General features: G+C 41.4%; 2 protein-coding genes across 2 annotated transcripts; both read left to right on the plus strand.

Annotated features, from left to right (window-relative positions):
* The first annotated feature begins 4,418 nt into the window (after positions 1-4,418).
* On the plus strand, positions 4,419-7,302 carry NMD3 (nonsense-mediated mRNA decay NMD3 family protein). Its single transcript, XM_087325926.1, has 2 exons — positions 4,419-5,021; positions 5,744-7,302. The coding sequence occupies exons 1-2, from the start codon at positions 4,545-4,547 to the stop codon at positions 6,821-6,823; spliced, it is 1,557 nt and encodes a 518-aa protein (XP_087182052.1). The 5' UTR covers positions 4,419-4,544; the 3' UTR covers positions 6,824-7,302.
* Positions 7,303-9,409: 2,107 nt separating this feature from the next.
* Positions 9,410-17,392, plus strand: ABC1 (ABC transporter 1). Its single transcript, XM_087326016.1, has 9 exons — positions 9,410-9,942; positions 10,496-10,676; positions 12,485-12,710; positions 13,209-13,361; positions 15,050-15,208; positions 15,561-15,720; positions 15,806-15,915; positions 16,242-16,358; positions 16,856-17,392. The coding sequence occupies exons 1-9, from the start codon at positions 9,438-9,440 to the stop codon at positions 17,231-17,233; spliced, it is 1,989 nt and encodes a 662-aa protein (XP_087182142.1). The 5' UTR covers positions 9,410-9,437; the 3' UTR covers positions 17,234-17,392.
* Positions 17,393-18,064: the final 672 nt, after the last annotated feature.

Consider the following 18,064-nt stretch of genomic DNA (forward strand, 5'->3'; position numbering starts at 1 on the left):
GAAGGGATGGTCCCTTGTAGAGAGGTTGCCCATTTTGTGTTAGAGGGTATACCGTTAGATTTAGGGTTAGTTCTTCTACTTCTTCTTCCTCTTCTTCGTGGTGTGGGTGGACTGTCGAGGGTTGTTTCTGCTCGGTCTCCTGTGCAAGACCCCGCTCTGTGTGACGAACCGAGAGCTCCTCGGATGACGGCTTGGCTCCATGCGACTGTTGTAATCTACCTTAGCTTGGTCCGGCTCGAAGTCGGGGTTGTATTCTTTCCCTTGTAATACATACATTTGCGTCTATCTGTGTATATTCGTGTCTCTGTTGGTGTCGGGTGCTTCCCCTTTTCCTGCGTTTCCTGTGCATAAGGGCGTGAGTTGGGTCGGTGTGTGTGTGTGTGTGTGTGTGTGTGCGTGAGTCGGTGTCAAGCGCGCGCTCCCTCTCTTTCTCCCTCTCTTTCTCTCTCTCGTTCGGTTGCTTCCGGAACGCGTCCAGAATCGTCTTCCCTCCTTCCCTCGTCCGAGACCCCCGTGGTCCCGCCCTTCTACACACACGCACGTAACAACGCGACAACGCATTACAACCATGGCCACATAGGCCGCACCCAATGACTACAAGAAAACCCTAATTGGATAAGCAAGTAGAGAAGTATAGTAAAACCCTAAAGGAAACCCAAGAAGAAACCCTAACCGAAACCCTAAAATCGAATAGGAAACCCTCGACCTAAGTGGTATGCCTATCTCCCTTAAAATAGGTAACCCCTTCATAAGTGACCCCTCCCTTCCTTTTATAGCCCGAAGGAGGGACCTTACAATGTGGGATAAAATTTCCCCTCTTATTTCTATACACCATTTCCTAGTATACATGTGCACATGTTGCACACCACCAACTTGCCCATTCCACCCCGGTTTCACACCGTAGCCGAAAATCTTCACGACATCCACCCCCACCAAACCGCACGTCCACCGGTACGTGCCAAGAAAGGAAAGGGTGAGAGATTTCGGCGACGGTTATCAACCGGGTTCTTCGCCTTCCCAGCACCCGACCGTCTTGTCGGTCCCTTGCCGGCGCCGATCCGTCTTGCCAGCTCCTTACCGGCCCCAACTCGTCGGCTCCATCCGATCTACCACGTCCACCACATGTCCTTGAACCGTCGGCTACATCTGATCCGCCATATCCGACGTTTGCGCCTTCCTTCCCGATCGGTCCTCCCAAACGTCGTTGCCAATTCGGTCACCCAGACTTTGTTCATTGTGTATGTTCTCCGATTGGGCCCCCGATCACTCCGATCGCACGTCGGATTCCACCCTTTTCGTCCCACATATGTCCCTCCTTCGGCTCGATCGTCTCCTCCTCCTGAATACCTCGTGTTGACTCCTTCCATCCCGCACTCACCTTCCATAGGCTCTTTCCGTGTCTCGTTGTCGTTCCCCGAATGGGTGCTCGATCTTTGGTCCTTAGGTGACTCCATTACGCGCTCCTCCCTTCTCCCTTGCTTGACATGCTCTCTCGCGATAGAGCATACCATCATACCGACCTCAATGTCAGTTTCCTTCGCGGCTCTTGTTATCGCTTCGCCTTGACTTGCGCCCTCTTGGCCTCACATGTCCTCCGGGACGGTGCACTTTCTTTTCCCAGCGTGTACCCCTTTGTTCTCCGCGCACCATCCTTCTCTCCCGTCGTTCATCCGTCGATCACGACACCTTACTGCTCTGTCTCTCGCCGCGTTCTTGCCTCTCAAAGGCTCGACCGGTCCACCGTTGCCGGTCACTCGTTGTCGCTCTTTCGGGTGCATGCTTGCTTCTTGGCCCTTCGCCGGTCGTAGTGCATGCTCCGTTTTACGCCCTTTCCTCGCCGTAGACTCGACCTCCGCGTCGGCCTCTTCTCCCTTTGTTGTCGTAGCCCGTTCCGACTCGAGCTTGCCGTCTTGGCCCCGCCTGTCCATTATTTCATACCGGATACCTGCTCCGGTAACCGACTCCTTGCCACCACCGAAGTCTCTGGAATAGGTGTGGAGGTTCCCGCTTGTTTCCGATCTTTCACCAAACCGTAGTCGTCGTGCCCGGTTGGCCTCCTTCTCGCGCTCGCCGGCTCCCACCGCGTGTTGGGGCTTGTATGCCTTGACCTCCAATCATGCCGGCTTAGCCCTTGCTCGGTTCGGTCCCGACTGATCATGTTCCGATTTGGTCGGCTTCCTTCCACAATCGTAACCGGCCGGTAAGGGTTCGGCCGAACACTTCCAGTCTTGCCGGCTCTTCTTTGGTTCGGGCCCGGTTGACCGGCCCCTGCTTCATTCCTTTCTCGGCTCGCCGTCAGGTCGGGTCGGTTCCCGACTCTCTCCTTGTTGCTGCTTCGGCCCCCCCTTCGGTCCTTCCGCACGTGCCCGCTCTGGGCCTCGCATCACTCCGTTTCGGTCACCCGCCTTGCCACCGCCATCGTCCGTCACTCTAGGTCTCATACTGGCTCTCGGGCCGGATGTTAGAGTCTCTAGAACCGGTGCAGGTAAGATCCGGGACCCCCGCTCGTTATGTCCGTAGCCACCTCCATCCGGACGTCATTGTTCGTGGCTACCCCGTCTCCGATTGCCCCTTCTTCGGCTTCAAACTTCGCTTTCACACTCTCACACGCCTCCCATACCAACGCCTCTAGGTCGTACTCCTCCGGTTGATCACGCATCGACTCTCTTCCGGCGGTAGTGTGTAGCCGCTCACCGCTCCCCATCGAGTTGCCGACATACCCACTCCGGTTTCGCGTATCCATATGCCTCCAATAGAGATCCCTCAAAGGACTCCCACGACGCGTGAGCTTCTTGAAGCTCCTTGACCTCTTTGTGCACCGATACGGCTGCCACTCGACGAAAATATTCTAGCCACAACGCTTCATCCACGCCCCTCTTCGTCATCTCGGCATTGTACGCTTCCAAGAACCTCGGGACATCGTCCCCGTTGAATCGGCCAACTCGATCGACCACCCTCCCGACGACTTGTTGAGCCACATCTTGCCTCGCCTTCTTCCGTCAGGCATCCATCACAACCTTCACCATCATCTCCGCAAAGTCGAAGTCTCCGTCTTCCATCTCCGTCCTCCCTTGTCGCCTCTTCACGTCGGGTTCACCAAATATGTCACGATATTCCGCAAGCGCGTGTAGGATCCGAGGCGGGACCACGAGGGTCTTGGACTAGGGAGTAGAAGAGAAAGAGTAAGACAAGAAATGGAAGCTTAGCTCAAGAGGAGAAGGAATAAAACATTAACATTGAACGAGAAAATGATGGAGGCAAGATACACAAATGGTTTGTATTAAGAAGAACACCACACGCATTACAACCATGGCCGCATAGGCCACACCCAATGACTACAAGAAAACCCTAACTGGATAAGCAAGTAGAATAGTAAAACCCTAAAGGAAACCCTAGAAGAAACCCTAACCGAAACCCTAAAATCGAATAGGAAACCCTCGACCTAAGTGGTGTGCCTCTCTCCCTCAAAATAGGCAACCCCTTCATAAGTAACCCCTCCCTTCCTTTATAGCCCAAGGAGGGAGGGACCTTACAACGTGGGATAAAATTTTCCCTCTTATTTCTATACACCATTTCCTAGTATACATGTGCACATGTTGCACACCACCGACTTGCCCATTCCACCCCGGTTTTACATCGTAGCCGGAAATCTTCACGACAACGGTGTCACAGTATTCCACGTGCACGTGTTGGCTTGGGTGGGACCACGGGGGTCACGGACTAGGGAGTCGGATGGTGGAGGTCTTAAACTTTGCGAGCTTCGGTCCGTTGGCTTTCCATCTAAACCGGCTTCTAGATTCGACGAAGGTAGGGTTCAAGAAAAAGGTTCACCGCGATTAAGGACTCAACTCAAATATGTTAAAATAGAAGACTGAGGGATATGCACAAACATATATATATTACAAAAGATTTACAACAAGACGCATACATGCCACGAATCTAGTGGCTATTACAAAACAATTGGTTAATACAACTAGTTACGAATGGGAACCGGCGAAGACGAGTCAAGTGGGCCGCTGGGATAACGATGTCCACCATTGGTCACGCCCTGAAGACGGTGGAGTGTTCCCGTGCCACTTTGCCCTCCCTTCTCGAACTGGCCACCATGCGAAACGCTCACCATCGAGGAGAGGAAGCCGAATTATTTAAAAACAATATTATTTTTTTGAATTTAAAAAAAATAAAAACAAACTGCTAAACCACGGGTTTTAACTTTTGAAACCGAACCGAACCGTTTAAAAAAACCCCGAACCTGCCGAACCGTTTAAATCGTTAAGCTGCGGTTTCACGGTTCGGCTCGGTTCAAACCGAACCGTTGCCAACTGTTAATTGGAAGCATAGTTTTGTAAATTGTCCAATCCCATCCCACAAACCCTAAAATGATAAAACACAGCAAAAAGCCCTTCCCCAAATAAACACAGAACAGAAGAAGAAGAAGCAGAAGCAGAAGAAGACGAAGAAGATAGACGGAGACCGACACAGAAACAGATAGCGAGACAGGAAGGTAAAGAGAGGAACAGAGAGAGTTTGATTCTAAAGAATCCATGGCGCAGAGCGAGATGTTCACGGTCTCTCATACAGTGGGAAGGGTCCTGTGCCCTGTATGTGGAGTTTCCATGGCTCCCAACCCCGCCAATATGTGTGTCTCTTGCCTCCGCACACAGGTTGACATCACAGAGGGTCTCCAGAAGAATGTCACCATCCTCTTCTGCCCAGAATGCGTCAGCTATTTGCATCCCCCTCGGACATGGATCAAAGCAGAGCTTGAATCGAAAGAGCTCCTCACTTTCTGCGTCAAGAGACTGAAGAATATGAACAAGATCCGTCTAATCGATGCTGCGTTTGTGTGGACCGAACCTCACTCTAAGAGAGTGAAAGTCAAGCTGAAGATCCAGAAAGAGATCATGAATGGTGCAATCATGGAACAGAGCTATGTTGTTGAGTACGTCGTTGAAGATCATCTGTGTGAGAGTTGCTCTCGCGTTGCAGCGAATCCTGATCAGTGGATTGCCTCAGTTCAGGTTTGTTTTCTCCAAAGATGATTATTTATGGAACAGTCAAGTTTTTAGAGTGTGAAATATAATTTGTTTGCTCTGATCTTCAAATTAATTAGGCAACTAAATTTACAGTTGGACATGGACGTTTTAAATTTTGTTTGCACTTTCTTTAAGTTTCTGTGGAAAAAGAAATGAATCACCACTGAATTAATGTAAATTTTATTTTGCATTTGTAATATGTATTGGTACAACTTGATTGAATTAGCAGGGTTTTGCAATTTATTATTAAAAAAATTAAAATTTGGTTAGTTGTAATTTGTGCTTCTTCAAACTTAAAGAAACAATCACAATTGAATATGGGTACCTTTTTTTTCTCATTTGTGATATTGTTTTGGAAAGTTAATTGCAATTAGATTAGTGGAATTTGCATTCATATTTAGAAAAATCACAATCAGTTTAGTATGATTTGCTCTTGCATTATCTAAATGAAAACCACCCTTATAAATTGTGAAGTCTAAAGAAGAAAGAGTAATCTACCCATTCCACTTTGAGAAAACTTTAAAATATCATATTTCTATTCGATAAAAAAAATTCTCCTCAAAATTTCACCAAATTTCATAAGAAAGATTTTTCCTAAAACTTATTTTTGGCAAAATCGCTCTATACTTCCGACTGTCAAATTTCCTTCAAACTTATTTTGAACTTTGGCAAAATCTTTTGTTATTTTCCAAACACTGGAACTTCAGGTACGCCAAAAAGTCGACCACAAACGTACTTTTTTCTACCTAGAACAAGCTATTCTAAAGCATGGAGCTGCCTCTCAAGCAATCAATATAAAGCAAATCCATGATGGGGTAGATTTCTTCTTTTCAAGTAGAAGCCATGCTTTGAAACTTGTTGATTTTCTCGGTAATGTTACCCCTATCAAGAGTCGGAATGATAAACAACTAGTTTCTCATGATACGAAGAATAATAGCTATAATTATCGGTTCACTTTCTCGGTGGAAATTTGCCCTGTGTGTAAAGATGATCTTGTTTGTCTTCCACAAAAGGTAGCAGTCGGGCTTGGTAATCTGGGGCCTCTTGTATTATGTGTTCGAGTCTCAAATACATTAATGTTTCTGGACCCATTAACGCTGAGAACAGCTTTTGTTGATGCAACCCAATATTGGAGAGCTCCTTACAAGTCTCTATTGAGTAGTCGACAACTTGTTGAATATGTGGTCTTGGATGTAGAAGATGTAGAGAGAGTACATGTAACACATGGCAAGTTCTCTTTGGCCCAAGTGCAAGTTGCTCGTATCTCAGATTTTGGGAAGAACGATCTTATATTTTCAGCTAAGACCCATTTGGGAAGACTACTGAGTCCTGGTGATTACGCCCTCGGATATGATCTCTATGGTGCAAACACAAATGATTTTGAGCTTGATAAGTACAAGAATTTAGTACTTCCTGATGTGGTACTTGTGAAGAAGAGCTATGAAGAGAAAAGACAGAAAAGGAGAGGTAAGCCAAGGCCATGGAAACTTAGAAATCTGCCTATGGAGGTGGATAATTATGGTAGGGGTAGGATGGATGAAGAAAAGAAAGCTGTGGAGTTTGAAAAGTTTATGGATGAACTTGAGGAGGATCCGGAGCTTCGTGCTAATGTTGCTTTGTATAAGAATGCGGATTATAGAGATCAATCTGAGATGGGTTCTATGACTGATGGAGAGGAGCCTCCATCTATACCGTTGGAAGAGCTGCTAGCTGACCTTCACCTGGAAGAAGGTAGTACACTTGCAAGTGAAGATGAGGATGAAGATGATGATATGGATGCTGTTTAGTGAGGTGTTTTTTAAGCACAAGTAAATGATACAATATGGGTATCTGTTGTATAACAATGGAAGGTATGGATGTCACGTAGGGAGTTTTTGCAAGTAATGATCGCACAAGATGGCAAATTTCAGTGTATGAAGATGAAGGTATGGATTTAGTGAGCTTTTGAATGAAGTCAAAAGAACTGATGATACAAGACGGGTGATTTTGATGCACGGTATCTAAATGCAAATTTCCCATAGCTGAAAGTGGAAATGGATATTTGGCAAAATGCATTTTAGTAGGGAAGAGAAACATATTAGCAATCTAAATTTACGTTTATATTCACTCCAGCTTGAGATACTGAGTATTTCTCTCTGGTGGATGCGGTTGACAAAATGTAATAAAGAGGTTTTGATGGATTATATAATCTTATCTTCAGCAACAGAAGTTTTTTAATATGCTTCCTATTCAAGGATTCATGTATATTGTTTGCCATCTTTTGCCATTGTGTTCGCTCTCCATGTATATGCTTGTGAAATATATTAGAAATTTTCGTCACTGTCGTTGTAGCACTAGATCTGTTAATATATTTCATCTCACTGTTGTCATTTGAAAGCTCATCTGGCCCTCCATGAAAAGGTGACAAATTTGAAGTGTTAGGTTTATTTGCCATACTTGTATTCAATTTATTAGTTTATTAGTTTCTGATCTTAGATATATGTACAAGTGTGTATCCATTTAAGTGTGGCATTCTATTAAATGCACTTCTTGTGGAGGCGAAAATCTTGATGATTTTTTTTACAATTTTTCATGACAAAATTACATTAAACCAAATTGAAATCATGTAACTCAAAAATAATGATATCATCAACAGAAATCAGATTTCCAAGTCTCTCTATTTCATGCCAAAATCATGTTCCAAACATTCAAAACCATAGATATCATCAATAGAAATCAGATTTCAAGTCTTTCTCCATTTCATATCAAAATCATGCAAGATCATTTGCCTATTGTTTTGAAAAAAACTCAATTTTATCAATTTGTAATTACATTGTTTGGAAACTAGTGTTGCATTCTGAAATTTATGTTACATTGAGGAAACATGCTTCATAGTATGTAAAAACCTTCACATTTGGAGATATAATCAGGCAATGATTCAAGCCACAATGTGGGAGCAATTAGAGTGGTTGATCGCTGTTGTTGGAGCATTTAGAGTGGTTGTGGGGGTCGAGCTATCTTCAATGATGTAGAAAGAAACATTTTGTTAAAACAAAACACATAAAAAACCTAAATGTGTAGCTCAATTAAGTGATCACTTTCCCCCAAGATCAAATTGCACACTTAATTGAATGCCGATTGTGTGCCTAACTTCTCAACCATCCATTCTCTATTTAAGCTCCAAAGTCACCAAAATAGTCTTTAAAGTTGCTTCATTGCTTGTCTTTGGATTAAGTGATCATAATTCTCATTTTTGGCCCGATTAACATTGACCTCTCTGTAATTGACACTCTGATCAACAAGTTGTCGTGTTAAATATTCATAGATTTAGAATGCCTTGCTATATTTCTCTAGATATTGTGAGAATGAATGATGATCTATGCATGCATGGTACCACTACCTTTGGTAGTTTGACAAATGAGAAGGGAATTTTTGTGTCCCAATTTAAGCTTTAGAATAGCTTTTTGAGGTAACACTAAATGATTCTACTAGATTTTCATCTTCACTTATTGCACGTGTATTTGCCTCCGACATTCTCAAAATGAGAGAGGGGTGAAATTCTACTTCATTCAAGTGGCGCACATGCATCTCTAGCATATGTACTCCGCATGTTGAAGCAGCTTGCAGAAAGCGAAAAGGCAAAAGCCCATAAATAAATAAAAACACGAACAAGTGTTTGTATTCCTTTTTGGGTGTCTCTCTTTCGATTGAGAGCTCGCACATTCACAAATGGGTGATCTTTTGTAGCGATAGCATGTCTATTTGAGCTAGTGCACAAGCACGCATCCACAATATAGGCGAGCTTCTGCGGTGAATCTAGTTTTGTTTGAGCTTAGTAAATAATGCACACACACATCTAGAAATGGGCGAGCTTCCAGAGTGCCACCGATTCTGTTCGAGCTCAATAAACACACCCACACATCCAAGACTGGGTGAGCTTCCGAAGCGCCATCGGTTTTGTTTGAGTTCACATGCACATGCACATAGGGCACACACCCATCCACGAATGGGCGAGGTTTCATGGTGCCAACTGTTTGTTTCAGATTGGACTTGCACATGGCACGCACGCACGCACGAATGGGTGAGCTTCAGAAGCGATACCAGTCATGATCTCTCACATGCGCACGCGCACACGCACACACGCACACGCACACGCACACGCACGCACCCACACACGCACACAAACGGGTGGGCGTCCCCCCCACCTGCAAGGAGAGCCTCTGCCCCCTTTGTTGGTGCCACGTGGCAGAGCCTCGCTGTGACACGTGGAGGCAAGCCAGGGCCGCCACGTCGCCTGATGACGTGGCGCGGCGTCGTTGGGAAGCCGCAAAACCCCAGAGCCGAAGCCGGAGCCGTCGGTCTTCTGCTTCTGCTTCTGCTTCCAACGACAGGAGGACGTCTCAGAAGAGGAGGTAGGCGGCCATGGCGAGCTCGCGTCTGCAGGACGCTGCTCGGACGTTGACAGGCTTGGCTATGGTGGCTCGAGAAGCTGCTACCACATCCAGAACCCTAAACCACCATCCTCCCCTTCGATCCTCTTCTTCTCCTTCCGTCTCCGACTTCCCCGCGTTCCTTTCTTCTTCCCTCTCTCGTCTCCTCCTCTCTGCAGGTGATGTCTTTGGCATCACACGTGGCACCCCTCGCTCTCCATCTTCTGCATTGGATCCCCATGGGAATGGAAGGCTCCGACCCTCTCCTGCAGATCCACCTCCTCCTCCTCCTCCTCCTCCTCCTCCTGAAACATCTGTTTCGCTGAAAGTTATAGAAGGAGAAGAATTCGATGCTCCGCAGAGCATTCCTGAGAACGTTCCTTCTCCGAACATTTCGGACACAGTTTCTAAGTCTTCGTCAGTTTCTTCTTCTGTCAATGAAATCGTCCTTCCTTCAGAGAGATACCATGGAAAGGAAGAGATTATATTACCAAAAGGTATGTATGAAACTTCCATTTGACTTGAAGTTATGTTTGCGGCTAACTTTGAGCAGCCCCATCAATGCTAGAAAAAGAAACAATTATATATTTTTCCTTTACTAGAATGTTGCATCTAAAATGTGGTAAGAGCTTTGAGCAGCCCCATCAGTGCTAGAAAAAGAAACATATATATATATATATATATTTCCTTTACCAGAATATTGTATCTAAAATGTGGTAAGTCTTTCGTCTAAAGTTGTTGAATTTAGCGAAATCTCCCTATATTTGTTGAGATTATTTATGGATTGATAATCAATATTTGACGTTTTTTATTCTAAAAGCATCCCTCAATGTTTGCTAAAACGTTTCATAAATTCAGACGTATCTGAAAAATTAGAAAGTTTTTGTTCTAATACAACCCTCCAAATCTTATTTCTTCTAAAACATCTCACTCTCAATGATGTACTTTCAATGAGTTCAAAATGTAACCACTGATAGTGTTTCATGGAAGCATGAAGAAGATTACACTAAAAATAATTGATTCTGTATTAACATTTGCTTTTGAATGTAGCCACTGATAGTGTTTCACAGAAGCATCACGATAATGCTACAAAGGTTATACTGGAAGATGAGCAGATTTTGAATTCTTCCACGACAAATACCACAGTGAATACTGTGCTGCCTCCTACTCCTGCAAAACGAAGGCCGCGTGAGCGAAGAGTTCCCTCAACACCTCTTGGAAGAGCTTTTGGGTATGTCTTTAACAAAGTCTTTTTTTTTACAATAAATTGGGCAATAGAAATTTGTTGTGCTCGTCGGCCCCAACCATTTGAACTATGGCTCCGTCACTATTGTCATTGATAGATAAAGGCCATAATCACCCAGCACCAAAGGTATCTTATATATATATATTTGGATTGTTCTCAAAGTCGAGAGATACAACCTTTTAAGATGAAATCTCTCATTTAGTCTCATAAGCCATTGCCTTGAGAGATGCCAAATCTGTTGGATAGAAGTCATTAATAGAGAATATTACCTCGGTCAAGAGTAGGACTGCTCCTATCTTAGCTCAGAGTTTCTCATGGGGCATGATGATTTGCTAAGTAGCATGCAGGCAATTATGGAGATGAAAGGTGTCTCAAAATTTTCTCCAGTTATGTGCCATTAAAGGATTGGTTCCCAACATTTTACCCCATAGGGAAGAGTTGATCTTACAAGGTATCAAACCAACATAATTTTGTCCATCGTTCTTGGATCTGTATATGTGTGCATTGTCTTTCAAGAGGACATAGTTTTCCATATCCACGAGAAAGCTGAGCCTAGCAACTGTCCATAGGAAGAAGAGAGGCTTTGTTAACAGTTACTGCAATATGATACTTGGTGAGGTGGATTCCTCATGATGGGGCAGAAATGAACTTTTATGATGGATGGAAAGCCCTAGAGAAACCCTTGGTGGTGATGATAGTATGAGTGATCATGATCAAGCCTTCAATATGACATGGAATTATCAGATCAGAACTGCAACTGCACCAGTTGTTCACTAAAGGCTTCTTCCAACTGCTCAGGTTTCTGTAGAGATTGTGGGAAGTAGCCCAATGAAGGTTGTCATGGTTGGCACTTCACTCATCAAAGAAACTAGATTGAGAAGGAGATGCATGGGTTGCTATGCACAATTGAGTAGCTGGCTGAAACTTAATGGCATTGAAATTGATGATTTTCCTATTGCAGACAATAATGTTATGCCATTTCTTTCATGAGAGGTATTTATGTAAAGATAGAACTCCATAGGTTCGAGATCCCTGGCCTTAAACTGAGGCTTGAGGTCCTGGTCTGTCAGTTTGACGTATTTTCTTAGCCTGAAACTGGGGTGTAACATGAAAAATTTGTTTCCTGTGTGGCCAATGGAATTACCATATTCACCTGTTTGACTCTACAGGAAATATTCATTTCCTATCATCAAAATTGTGGTTTTTGCAATTTGGTTTTGTAATTATTTCATCAGTTGTGTTTTAATTATTTTGCCCTCAATTCTGGTTCTTTGCTTGCTACTTTGTCTGTCGTTCTATTAAATTTTGTTTTGATGTTTTTCCCCAATAACAATAATTGGAAGCAACCATGAGTGTGATGTGTATGTATATTAGATCAAGCTCCTTTCAATATCTACTCAATGTTCTACAAAGAGGCTATAGCCCCGATTTCCCCCAACCCATGGAACACAGACATCTAGGACTTCATCTGATGGGAAAACTAAGATCATAATGATTATGGGGATGTCGAGGTTTCCCATGGGAAGATAGATGATGGTGATTTTCAATTAGGGCTAGATTTTTATGAGATCTATCATCTATTGTTGATTCTATCTATTTAAATGTACTGGAATTTGGCATATATGATGTGCCATTTATACATTGATGTATTTTCCAATTTCTCATCTTTGTTCAAGGATTTTTATATCCAGCTATCTTATATTCAATGTAAATTATTTTGATATAATGAGATGAGAGTTGCATGGGGAGAATGATGATGATGATTGTCCATGCTGTCTTCTTACATCTTGCAGCTTTGCTAGACTTGGAGCAGGTATCGCGCTAGGCACATTCCAGGAATCAGCAAAAAGGTTATGGGGAGGACAAGATCGTTCACAAAACCAACAATTTGCTTTTTCACCTTTCATCAATGAGCAGAATGCTGAGAGATTGGCACTTGGTCTATGTCGAATGCGAGGTGCTGCCCTAAAACTTGGCCAAATGCTTAGCATCCAAGATGAATCATTACTTCCACCTCAAGTAATCTAACACGTCCTTCCAAATAGTATTTAAATACATGCTCAGAACACTATATATCATCATTAGTTTATATGTAGATATGAACTTTTTTTTACAGTCTTTGACTTATCTCCAGTGCTTTTCAAAAGTTCGCCCAATTTATTGCTTGATTTTCTTTTCTGGATGACTAACCGGACTTCAGATTTCTCTTTCTGATCTGGTTTTTCGTTTTTGATCTTTACATCTGTAGATGTATTAATGTAGAAAAATGTTTATTATATTTCTAGTTTACTATAAGGTGTAATATACTCTGCATGCCCAAAAAGGCATGCAATTCTTATGTTTGTAAATATACCCCTGTATCCAAATTTGGGTGTCTAACTAATTCATCAGCAAAGAGTTTTTTGTTTGACTCAAGTTGTGGGAATAATGATACCATGCCTCAGTTAGAAATGAGATCTTCTTTAATTTATGTGTGTTTTTGTTGTATAATCATTTTTTGGCTTCTGGATATGGCAGGTGCTTGCTGCTCTTGAGACAGTTCGACAAGGTGCAGATGTTATGCCGAAACGCCAGTTGCAGCGAGTCATAGCAAGTGAATTAGGGCCAGATTGGCGGTCTAAGTTAGCTAGTTTTGATGATGAACCAATGGCAGCTGCAAGCATAGGCCAGGTACACCAAATTCAGCCATTTGAACCCATGATCATCCAGAAATAAGGTTAAGTGCCTTCAGCATATGAATTAGTGATATTTCAGGATTTAGTGTCACCGTCCTTGATGGACCAGAAAAGCACTCGGCTCCTTGACGACTAGATAGAGCTCAAACAGTCTGAGTTTGTCTTCCATTACGTATTCCATCAATTGACCTTTCCTTCCTCCTTCCGTAGCCATGTTGCTTGTGACTCTGTTTACAGAGTTCTTGTTTAATATGTTTTGACGGAGATTTGCTATCCTTAGAAGTCCTAATATGTTTTGCCTTAATATATTTAAAAGCTTAATGCCTTTCTTCGAAATTGGGTTGGAGCTATGCGCTTTTCTCTAGGCCTCAAAATCCCACATGTGCAGATCTAAAATATCAATAGATCTTCAACTCCATGCATACATGTAAATCCTGTCAGTATCTATGCTGTGCAGTCTTCCTTTCTTTTCCCGCTGTAATGCTTTCTCTTGTCTTCAGAACCCCAATTATGGAGATCTAATATGTCAATACATCTTTCACTCAATTACATATATTGAAACCCTGTCAGTGTCTCCATATGCTATGCAACTTTCCCTTCCTTTCCCTCTTCTGTCTTTCTTCTTGCTTCATGTCAATGTAGATATTACCTAGGATGATGTCATCTTGGGAAGTTCAAATTGATTTTAGGATGATGGCAAAAAGATTCCTATAGATGTTAAATCCAAGTTGGTATTTGAAGCCGAGCAAGACATCAATGATGTCATTGATGTTGACAAGGCAAACCTGGAAGACAGGAAACTCTTTTCAATACTGGTTGCGAAAATTTAGAAAACCTCAAATTCAAAAACCACCTCGCATCGCTTATCTTTAATCATCTACTTAATAGTTAGGTATGTCGGCATCATGATTGGAATGAAGAAAGGAAATTGAAGTATAATATCTAGTCTTTATATCAAATAGAGCTATTAAGGAAAGGTAATCTGGATATCGGTAGGTCTTGATAAGTACAAGACAACACATGCACAGATGTATAGTTTGGATAACAATTGGTGTATATTTGCGAATTGCACATCAAGCTAGAACATGGACACCATTGATATTCTTTTATTAACTCTCTATTTTTGTATTCGGTTTAATTTGTTGTTTGGTTCTATTTATACTACACCATTTGCAGATTAATCACTTGTTAGGTTGGATAGGCCATTATGTCTTCTTAAGATACTTCAGCTATCAGACATTATACAGATCTCACGTTGATGTTATTTTTTTAGTCTCATAGGTTATTTGGCCCTGTCAGGACACTGATTCAATATCTGATTAAATTTGGTTTTGTGCAGGAAAAGGTTTCAAATGGAAATAAATGGTTGACTGCATGATTGAAATTCTGTTTGGGCATGCTTGTTCTGTTAGCAAAAGTCGATCAATTGTAGATAATAAGAGTATAAAATTTTAGGGAACAAAAATTAAGTCCTTGCGCTGTATATCTCCAAAACACCATAGTTAGATGGTGTTAGATGCCAAAATTTAACCATTGTGGATGTAGTTAGATACCAAATTTTAACCATCTCCAAAGAACTGTACATCTGTTTCCTACATTGCAAGTTACATATAAAGGGTTTCCTTTTCATTACACTTGAAGAAAATCCATTTTTGACTGGAAATCCTGTTGCTGTTTGTTTAGGTACATAAAGCTGTGTTAAAAGATGGCATGGAGGTGGCCATGAAAATACAATACCCAGGTGTAGCGCAAAGCATTGACAGTGACATTGAAAATGTTCGTCGGCTTTTGGAATTTACAAATTTACTTCCAAAGGGTTTATATTTAGAGCAAGCCATGAAGGTACATCCGATAATGAAAAATGCATAATTATTGGATTTTAATTATTGGATTTTAAGCAATGTGTAGAAATTTTGTCAGAACTGATTACCCTGAGGTGATAAAGCCAATTTTAACAATAAGTGATGCCATAATATTAATTGATTTCGTGAATAAAGTCTATTTCATAAGAAGAAAATGATCTGATATGCATATTGTCAAAAGTATACTGTTGTCTCAACTAATGGGATCTAATAAGAAACCAAAATGAAACCTGACTTCGCAATTCTTGATCTTCAGAATGGTTGTTCCTGGAAAGCATTTTTTCTCTTCATACATATCTGACTATTCCACTCAAAATGGGCCTGATTTGTAGGTTGCTAAAGAAGAACTGGCAAGAGAATGTGATTACATTCTAGAAGCTGCTAGTCAAATGAGATTTCAGCAGCTTGTTGAACAAGAGAAGGGAATATATGTACCAAAAGTAGTCTCTGAATTTTCTAGCAAACGGGTGCTTACAACAGAACTTGTACCAGGTAAGAATAGAGTATCATTAAACTTTATCTGTATTCTTTCTTTTTTCTTTCTTTTTTTGTTATTGAACATGTAGTGAGTGAGCAGGTGTTTCGATTGACAAGGTATCCAAAATGAGTCAGTCTACCAGGAATAGTGTCGGGAGACGTTTATTACACCTCACCTTGCAAGAACTCTTTGTTCATCGTTTTATGCAGGTAAATATCATCTGTTATTCTTAAGCCTTGTAATAAGTTTCCAATAGATGTAACTTTTTATGCTGTATTAGATATCATGCAAAAAGAGAAGGAAGAAAAAAATTATGTTTATGGGAAAATAGGATATGATTCTTAATAGTTCTCAGATAATTAATGAATGATCGTCAAGAATTGCAATTGCGAGCATTACCTCTAATTGCTACTGTTCATATAATAGGTAGCTCAGTTTGGCAATATCTTACATGTGAATAAATTTCATATAAACAATGCAGACGTCAGGTACATAGAGGAAGTCATTTAATATTTGTCTTTACTTGTATTTGCAGACGGATCCTAATTGGAGCAATTTTCTTTATGATGAAGCCAACGATACAATTAACCTGATTGATTTTGGAGCTGCAAGAGAATATCCAAAACATTTTGTTGATAACTACTTGAAAATGGTTCTCTCCCTTGCTAATTTATTTATTATTTATTTCTCTGCAGAAAGTCTCTTTCTCTCTCTCATGTTAAGGAATAACTTATATTGCAGTAAAACTTTCTTTACAAGTCATTCTTCTAAGTTTGGTCTGTAGAATTGCTGTGAACCATATTCATGAAATAACTCTACAAGATTGACAAAAACAAATGTATAAGTACTCAGTGATGTGGATCATATTGTCGCTATACTAAGAGTGGTCTATGACAGAGAGGGTTTGTCTTTTCAGAGTTTTTAGCGTCTGTAAAGAGACATTAGTCCAGGGAAGTAGCATTATCAACGTCATAGGAGTGTCCTGTTGCCATATTACCATCTCTTTCACTTTCTTCAAGGCAACCACGAGGTCTGCTCCACTGGCAAGGTTGCCAGATCTTCTGGTTAAGTTTTGGAAATGTGGAGGGAATTCAAACAAATAAACTTGTAAAAAACAGCCCTTATTGATCTGTTTCCATGAATATGCAGGTATATGCGTGTGCAAACCAAGACAGGGAGAACGTCATCGATTTGTCATGTAAACTCGGTTTTCTCACTGGAGAGGAATCAATGACGATGCTCAATGCACATTGTGAAGCTGCTTTTGTGGTAGGACTACCCTTCTCTCAACCAGGAGGATTTGATTTCCATACATCAAACCTCACCAAAAGAGTGTCAGAATTGGGTGCTGAAATGTTGAGACATCGTCTAACACCACCACCCGAGGAAGCTTACAGTCTACACAGGAAACTATCTGGAGCGTTTTTAGCTTGCATTAAACTACAGGCTGTAGTCCCTTGTCGAGAATTATTTCTTGAAGTTTATAGCCAGCATGAGAACTCGGACGAAAAAGATGGTGCCAATTGAAGTTTCCTATCATTACCTCAAACTATAGCCGATACATTCAATCATTCGTAGTATACGTGGGAATGAAATAACAATTTACCTTGCATGTGAAATAAGCGAATAAAGATGGCATTTCAAGCATGCCTGATGAAAACCAAGCTCGATACCATGGGAGAAAAACGAGCCGGATTATCAAAAAATTTCATTCACATAGACATATATTCCCATATATTCATTCGAACTAACCTGTTCAAAGTTTTCATTCACATTGACCTACATTTCTTTTCAATTGATTCAATCATCCTTCTCATCAATAATGGAAGTGCTTAGACGCTGTTTGTACAGCCCTTTCTCCCATTGTATCGTCCTTTTGGGTTGATGAATAGTGACATGGCTTAGGTTGTATATGAGAAAATATATGATTTATTTTGTAACTACGGGAAAAGATACAATTTTTCAGAAAAGATAAAACGTCAGAGTTCCCTTTCCCATTATGGCTATTCTTTTGGTTGAAGCAATTTCATTTGATGTGAACTTTTATTATTTGTTCTAAATTTTTTGCAAATGTATAATCTTTGAATCAAATAATGTATACAATGATGTGGAAGGAATCCAAACATTATAATATAGTTATTATTATGTGAGCAAATTATGTCCATTGTGGTGGATCCATTATGCTTGAAGTAGGGTGCATTGACATGGATGGATGGATATGGATCATCCGAAGGTGGATGTATAATAACTCGTATTGATTCTAACTTTCATATGAAATAACGGTAACATATTAAGAAGTATAAGATGACTTGAGATTGTTTTTGAGCTAAATTCCAAGTCACTCTGAATATTTGCATC

This window comes from Azolla caroliniana, unplaced genomic scaffold (assembly GCF_043228905.1).
Source record: "Azolla caroliniana isolate FFs.n. ecotype wild unplaced genomic scaffold, voAzoCaro1.0.p SCAF_10, whole genome shotgun sequence".
Taxonomy (NCBI): Eukaryota; Viridiplantae; Streptophyta; class Polypodiopsida; order Salviniales; family Salviniaceae; genus Azolla; species Azolla caroliniana.

Coding starts and splice junctions, on each gene's coding strand:
- NMD3 (XM_087325926.1), top strand. CDS start 4,545: ATGGCGCAGAGCGAGATGTTCACGGTCTCTCATACAGTGGGAAGGGTC. Junction 5,022..5,743: donor AGTGGATTGCCTCAGTTCAG/GTTTGTTTTCTC, acceptor CTGGAACTTCAG/GTACGCCAAAAAGTCGACCA.
- ABC1 (XM_087326016.1), top strand. CDS start 9,438: ATGGCGAGCTCGCGTCTGCAGGACGCTGCTCGGACGTTGACAGGCTTG. Junction 15,916..16,241: donor TTGTTCATCGTTTTATGCAG/GTAAATATCATC, acceptor TTGTATTTGCAG/ACGGATCCTAATTGGAGCAA. Junction 16,359..16,855: donor TTGATAACTACTTGAAAATG/GTTCTCTCCCTT, acceptor ATGAATATGCAG/GTATATGCGTGTGCAAACCA.